This window comes from Urtica dioica, chromosome 2 (genome assembly GCF_054948205.1).
Source record: "Urtica dioica subsp. dioica isolate 48M chromosome 2, U.dioica_male_clone48M_v1_H2, whole genome shotgun sequence".
In the NCBI taxonomy this organism is placed as follows: Eukaryota; Viridiplantae; Streptophyta; class Magnoliopsida; order Rosales; family Urticaceae; genus Urtica; species Urtica dioica.
Window position 1 is genome coordinate 23,664,901 of NC_142757.1, and position 7,859 is coordinate 23,672,759.

General features: G+C 46.8%; 2 protein-coding genes across 2 annotated transcripts; both read right to left on the reverse strand.

Moving 5' to 3' along the window:
* Positions 1–980: 980 nt before the first annotated feature.
* Positions 981–2,889, reverse strand: LOC149404195 (uncharacterized). Its single transcript, XM_089607439.1, has 2 exons — positions 1,775–2,889; positions 981–1,548 (listed from the first exon to the last, which is right to left on the reverse strand). Exons 1-2 carry the CDS (start codon positions 2,887–2,889, stop codon positions 981–983), a joined length of 1,683 nt encoding a protein of 560 aa, XP_089463565.1.
* Positions 2,890–4,270: 1,381 nt separating this feature from the next.
* On the reverse strand, positions 4,271–4,870 carry LOC149404196 (uncharacterized). Its single transcript, XM_089607440.1, has one exon. The coding sequence runs from the start codon at positions 4,868–4,870 to the stop codon at positions 4,271–4,273; it is 600 nt and encodes a 199-aa protein (XP_089463566.1).
* Positions 4,871–7,859: the final 2,989 nt, after the last annotated feature.

A 7,859-nucleotide genomic window follows, 5' to 3' on the forward strand; every position in this document is an offset into this window, starting at 1 on the left:
ACTCAAGGGGATGAATGACAAGATCGCCACTCTCCAGGACGATCTTCTGGCGAAGGGCGCCCTACTGGAGAAGTCGTACCGCAAGATCGAGCGCCTCAATGGTAAATGCCAATACTTGTCCGTCGACCTCGACGACAAGAAGGAGAAGATCAAAGGGTGGGCAGCTCGTTCCAGCGGCTTTGAGAGTGAATGGAATAGGCTGGCGGCCGATCTTGAGGCGCGGGATAAAGAGCTGAAGGATGCTCTGGAGGAGATCGCCCGGATGAAAAGGACGGAGAGGGCGGTGCGCGCGGCGAGGAGGGCGACTTCGCTGAAGTATCAGGAGCAGATACTTAAGCATCGTGCTCAGAAAGAGAAGATGGACGAAGCCGTCCTTATTCTCAAGAAGCTCGAGCAGTGCCGGGGGAACAAGGAGTTGATCTCCGAGGCCTTAAAGGGCGAGATCTCGGACTGGGCGGCCGAGATGAAGGATACTGAGGACGATATCACTTGTATTCAGCCTAAAATGTTTCCCTTAAAGTTTCAAATGATTCGCTAAGTCTTTTAGGTCGCTTAAAGAACTAAAAAGTTTCCCTTAGGCTGAGGTTATGAATTGGTTCGTGGTTCAAAATCTGTTAAGTTGTTCGGACTATCGCCTGTCCGAAGCATTTCCTTTATAGATTTGAAGCCGTAGTCCGTAATCAAATTTGGTAAAAATTTTAAGTCTTTTAGATCGTCGTGGACCTAAAAAGTTTCCCTTAATATTTTCGGACGAGGTCGAACCACGTGGGTGCGATCTCTGATGACGCTGTGAGATGTCGGCTCTCGCCAGAGTCGTCGTGAGGCATTTGCACTGCTAGCCTAGTCCGAGGTCGGGGTCATTGGCCGAGGTGCGAGCTCCGTGGCTCAAGAAGGTGGGGGGACTGTGCCTTTGTGGTAAGAGGCTGCCTACGTACCCTTATGCAGGGATCAAGTCGGACGTAGTTCAATTCTTACTGGTTTCAACAGTAGTATTTTTTTAGGTTCGAGACGTTCCATGATCTTAAAACTGGGATTCCGTTGAGTGTTTCAAGTTCATAAAAGCCGGGATAGGTCACTCTAGTGACCCTATAGGGGCATTCCCATTTTTCCCCGAGTTTTCCGGCGTTTGCCTCAGGAGTGTTTTGGAAGATTTTTCGGAGGACCAAGTCCCCTACATCGAATCTTCTTGTATTAACATCCTTGTTGTAGAATCTAGCGATGGATTGCCTATAACTGGATAACCGTGATAGGGCTGAATCTCGCTTTTCCTCCATTAGGTCTAAGGCATCGCATAGAGCTTTGTCATTTTTTGGCTCATCCTCAAGTGCGTATTTTACCCTAAGGGTTTGCACCTGATGCTCAATTGGGATGATAGATTCAACTCCATGGACGAGGGAAAACGGAGTTTCCCATGTCGGCCTTCGCGGGCTGGTTCGGTATGCCCATAGCACGCTTGGCAGTTCTTCTGCCCACCGCCCTTTCTTGGCATCGAGCCTTTTCCTTATGGAGTCAACTATGGCCTTATTTGTTGCTTCCGCGTGCCCATTTCTTTGAGGATATCATGGTGTCGACATTCTTACCTCAATGTTGTTATGGAAGCAAAACTTTCTAAATTTTTTCGATATGAATTGCAATCCGTTGTCTGTTATGATCTCGTGGGGAGTTCCATGTTGACAGATTATATTTTTCCAGATGAATGTCGTGGCGTCGACGTCCTTTATCAACGAAGGCGCCAGCTTCCACCCATTTAGAAAAATAGTCTGTTAAGATTAACAGGAATCGTAACCCGCCAGGGGCGACCGGCATTGGTCCCACAATGTCCATAGACCATTTCATGAATGGGTATGGCGCCGAGATAGATGACAATTCTTCCGCGGGTCTTTTTATGTTGGGGGCGTGGCGTTGACATTGATCGCAGCGGCACGAGTGCGCCTCGCAGTCTACCAGCATGGTCGACCAAAAGTAGCCTTGCCTCTTTATTTTGATGGCAAGCGCTCGTCCGCCTGCGTGATTTCCGCATTCCCCTTCGTGTACGTCTTCCAGGATTCGTCTAGACTCCTCCGTCCCGACGTACTTGAGGTAGGGTCCTGCGAAGCTTCTTTTAAATAGGCTTCCATCTATGATGCAAAATCTCGCGCTTCTCAGCACGAGCTTGCGTTTTGCCATCTTATCGGATGGGACCGTACCAGTCGTGATGTAATGTAGTATTTCCTCTCTCCAATACCCCCATTCTATTGTTATGACAGCAGCGATGGCCGTGGCAATAGAAGGTTGTTTGATTGTTTCGACTGGTATAATCCTCCTGAGGCCCGGATCCGAGGTAGACGCCAGGGCAGCCAATGCGTCGGCCGAAGTATTCTCGCCTCGAGGGATCCTTGTCAGGGAGAATTCTTCGAAGTTTTTTGTTAGTTCTTTTACGACTTTTAAGTAAGCTTCCATTCGCTCATCCCTAGTCTCGTATTCCCCGGAGTATTGGTTTGCTATGAGTTGGGAGTCGCAGAAAGCTTCCACTTTCTTTGATCCAACTGCAGTGGCCAACCTAAGTCCGGCAACTAGTGCTTCGTACTCGGCTTCGTTGTTTGATGCGACGAAGTCGAGCCTAAATGACTGTTCTATAGTCTCACCGTGAGGGGTGGTTAGGTGTATACCTACTCCAGCCCCTTGCTTTGATAATGCCCCATCCACTTTAAGTGTCCAGGTGCCTTCGGCTTCGGTCACGGTGGGACTTTCCCTCGGGAGTTCGATGATGAAATCCGCTAAAACTTGCGATTTTGCAGACGTCTTCACTCGGTACTCGATATCGTATTCGCCCAGCTCCACGGCCCACTTGGTTAATCTTCCTGATTGATTAGGGCTATGTAGGAAACTTCTGAGCGGATGTGATGTCATTACTATTATGGTGTGCGATTGGAAGTATGGTCGAAGTTTTCGCGCGGCAGAAGCAATGGCCAAGGCCAGTTTCTCCATAATAGGATATCGAGTTTCAGCATCGACTAACGACTTGCTTGTATAAAAGATTGGTCGTTGGTCCCCTTGCTCTTCTCTGACGAGTACTCCACTAACTGCCGCTTGAGGCACTGCGACGTATAGATAGAGTGGCTCCCCCGCGACGGGTTTTTCTAGGATTGGGGGTGTCGATAGACACTCTTTCAATTTTTTTAACACCTTTTCGCATTTGTCGTCCCATTCGAGCTTCTTGTTTCCTTTAAGGAGCCGATAGAAAAGAAGACATTTATCTGTCGACCGAGAGATGAAGCGGTTGAGGGCAGCGATGCGTCTCGTTAACCTTTGAACTTCTCGCCTATTACGAGGCGAAGGCATCTCTCGTAAGGCGTGTAATTGATCCGGGTTGGCCTCAATTACTCGTTGGGTAACTAAATACCCCAAGAACTTGCCGGATGATACTCCTAACAAACATTTGGTGGGATTGAGTTTCATTTTATATTTATTCAGTACCTCGAAACATTCCTCCAAATGCCCTATATATGTGGTCGTTCTCCCTTAGGGATTTTACTAGCATATCGTCGATATACACTTCCATCGTCTTCCCTATCTTTTCCTTGAACATTTCGTTGACTAACCTTTGATAGGTGGCGCCAGCGTTCTTTAGTCCAAAGGGCATGACCTTATAGCAATACGTGCCACGGTCGGTGATGAAAGCTGTCTTTTCTTGGTCATCCGGATGCATCAGGATTTGGTTATATCCTGAGAATGCATCCATGAATGAGAGTATTTTATGCCCCGCGGTCGCTTCGGCTAGCTGGTCGATGTGAGGCAACGGGAAGCTATCTTTGGGGCATGCTTAATTTAGATCGGTGAAATCGACGCATACCCTCCATTTCCCATTTTTTTTCTTTACGACGACGGTGTTTGCAAGCCAATCCGGGTATTTCACTTCGCGGATTGAATCTGCACTGAGCAGTCTTTCAACTTCGTCGTTGACTACCCGTGCCCTGTCGGGACCGAGCTTTTGTCTTTTTTGTTTTACCGATTTAAAACTGGGATCGACGTTAAGTTGGTGAGACGTGACGTCGATGCTTATTCCTGGCATATCTTCGGTTGACCAGGCGAAGGTGGATTTGTTTCGTTTTAAGAAACAGATCAGTTCTCGCCTGATGCCACCTTTAAGCTTAGTTCCAATTCCTACGCACTTGGAAGGATCGGAGCCATCGAGCTGTACTTGGACCGTTAACTCAGTGCTTGGCACATCAAGGGAGTCGGGGTCCTCTAGTGCGGAAACGCTCTCGGCCGACTCCACGTTCATTGATTGCTATTGCTCTTCTTTAATTGTCTTGGCACAATGTTTGTGGCTAGTGAGATAGCAACTACGGGAGGTTGCCTGATTACCTCGGATCTTTCCTATTCCCTCAGGCGTAGGAAAACGAATACATTGATGAAAGGTTGAAGGGACAGCCCTCATCATATGTATCCATGGTCTTCCCAAGAAAATGTTGTAGGGGGAGAGACAGTCTAGTACTTGAAACTCTACTATTTTGTTGATTCCATGTATTTTTACGGGCAACCTGATTGTTCCCAAGGATGGAGTAGTGGACCCATTGAAACCTGTTAAATGGGTTCGTTCTCTTTCAATCTCGTCTTCATCGATCCCCATCCTTGCCAGGGTATCCTTGAAAATAAGATCTACAGAGCTGCCACCATCGATTAGAACTCTCGCAACCTCACAGTTAGACACGTCAATCGTGATCATGAGTGCGTCGTCGTGTGGTTCGGTTGTCCCAATTGCTTCTTTTTCAGAGAACGAGATTTGAACATCTTGTTCTAATCTGATTTTGGTTGTTTGGTTACTCAGTTGTCGTTGATGTGTTTTGATGGAGTTAACCGTTTCGTTGCAAAATTTTGAGCCGCCCATTATGAAGTCAACTCTGTGTTTTGCGACAGTCGGCGGGGAGTTTGGTTCCCCTTCCTCCTCGGGTCTCGCTCTCTTGGGGGAGGGGTTGCCCCTTCCCCTGTTGTTGTTATTGAAGACTTTCTTCTTTGGCGGGGGTCCTAGATCAACATCTTATTTCTCGGCTAAAGCCTTACGCATGGTTTCGCAGTTAACCGTGTCGTGGCCGTTAGCCTTGTGGAAATTGCAATACGCATTGGGGTCCCTCGTCCATTTCTTAGCTTGGGGGCCTCCCTCCTTAATGTCATCACTAACATTGAGCATATAATTAGGAGGGGCGTGTTGCTTTTTGGCGTGAGGTACAGGGTCGCGGGGATTAGTCCTTCGAGGGTTATTCCCAGTGTTTACGGGCCTCACCCAAGTATTGGAGGATGGTTTCTTTTCGGTCACGCGTTGCCTCTCGTAGGAAGCAAATTCTTCTTCGGCCTTTGCGTAATTCGTGGCCTTATGAATTGCATCCTCTAGTGTGAGGGGGCGGTTAACAGTCATCTCCAGTTTCAGCTTTGAGTCGTGCCTTAATCCGTTCCTCAGAGAGGTTATGGCAGACTCGTGGCATACCTTAGAGATTTTCGAGAGTACGTCCTTGTAACGGATCATGAAATCCTTTAAAGATTCGCTCTCACTCTGTTGGATTCCCCATAAGTCTGCTATGGTCTGATCGTCCTCCACGAACATCGAATAATGTTTCAGGAATGCGGCTGATAGCTTATCGAAACCATCAATGGAGTTTGGTTCGAGTTTGGAGAACCATTCCAAGGCGGGTCCGGACAAGCTTTCAGCGAATAGTTGGCAGTATCCCGCCTCTAATTCTATTTCAGAGAGCATAACCCGTCCCATTGCGACTCTGAAGGACAATATGAAAGCTTTCGGACTTGAGGTGCCATTGTACCGTGGAAGGAGAACCTTTCCAGTATCTCCCAGTTGCACTTCAGTGATGTTTCTGGCGAAAGGAGTTTGCCTCGTTTCTTCCACGAGACAATCTATCTCGGGAGCCGAACTGGTCGCAGAATGAAATTCTGAACGAACAGCTCTCAGCTCGGCTGTTATGGATTCCTTGAACCTGTCCAGTTCGGTCATACTGGGTTCGCCACCACGAAAGAGGCGAGGTCCCGATTGTGCCGGACTGACCGCGATTGCACTGACCAGGCCCTGACGGGTCTGATTCAGCCCGCCAACACGTTGGGGGGTGAATGTTTGGTAGATCGCAGGAGGGCGAGGTCCCGAATCAGTCGGGAAAGGTCCGGACGGTGCTCCCCCGAGCGGAGGCGGAGGGAGTCCGGAAGGATCGATCGTGACTTCTGTCGCGACCTCGCCAGCAGCCCCCCCAAGTTGAAAGCTTGTGATGGGAGACTGATCTGTTCCTCGGGCAACCTGTATCCCAGAGAAATCCAGACGGACTCCGGGAGGGATAGCTCGACTTGTTTGCGCAACCGAGGTTGCTTGGCGAGTTGACTTAGAGGCGGTCATATCTCCGGATCCCACTTGAGGATCCGGGGTGTTTTGAGGAGTCGAGAGAGTATTCAACCGGTCATTAAGAGCACAGTTGGTCTTGGCTTGCTCATCAATCTTTTTGGTCATCATATCCAGGATTGCCCTGATCCCCGGAGGGATCTCCTCTCCGAATTCGTAATGAGTCGGAGTGGAAGACATGATAAAATTTTCCTTTTTACGAACTGCTTCTTCCGAGATTGGTGTTTCTGAATTTTCCCACAGACGGCGCCAAATTGTTGATGTCGATTTTTGGATCGATCAACAATCTCAAATAAAAGGTGAAATGATGAAATATTTTGAAAGGGTTTAGAAAGACGTCGTATAAGAAACAATTTAATAATATAGAACTATAATAATATATGAATATTAATTAATTTTATTAATTTAGAGGAGGTTACAACGGGACGAGGTGACGAACTCAACATGCCGAGATCACGATCACAAATATAAGAATACAAAGGAAATATTAATTGGAAACTGAGACTGGAATCTTGCCTGTGTGAAAATCGTCATCTCCTCTTCTATTTATAGGCGAGATGGAACTTTCTGGCCGAAGACACGTGTTATTCGATCCACATTCCTGGCCAAGGCTGAAGTCGTCCAAAGTTCGGTCTTCGCGGCGCAGTCTGCTCTTTGATTGACCGATCCTTCTGACCAGGAAGACGTGGCTGAGCTGGAGCTCTTCATTGGGCCGGAAAATGTTGTTGGACTTGGGCCGATCTGCCGAGAGCGAACTAGGTCCATAATTGATTTCGTGGGCCGGTCTTCAAATTGACTATGGGCTTTAGCTGGGAAAAAGCCCATCCGAAATAATATTTAAATACTTGAATTTTTATACCCCCACAGTTACGACACGAACATGAAATTGTCATCCCTACCTACTGGATTGCATTACATGTATATAAATGCAATAAAATCAAATTCGTTAGTTATTGATTCTTCATTGTTAACTACATTGGCATAATCATTTTGGTCATCATTGTTAAACTATGATGCAGAGAATTATTGAAATTACACATGGGCATCTATTGAAGGGCCAGAAGATCCCTCAAAGTAATATTTTCCCATGTAAAGCCTGTTATCTCGGAAAGCTCATCATAAGACCTTCACCAGAAAAAGTTTAAACAAAATCATCTATGTTTCTTGAATGTATTCAATGTGACAAATGTGGGCCTATTGCCCCACCGTTTATACCATTTCGATTCTTCATGGTATTGATAGAGCCTCTAGCAAATGGTCAATAAAGTTGTCTGTTGTCAACTCGCAATATAGCATTTTCAAAATTACTTGCTCAGATAATCAAATTCTGAGCTCAATTTCATGATTATGCAATTAAAAAAATCAAGCTCGATAATGTCGGTGAATTTACATCCCAAATATTCGATGATTATTGTATGTCAGTAAGGATTGTGCCGAGCACGTTGTTGCTAATGTACATACACAAAATGGTATAGTTGAATCA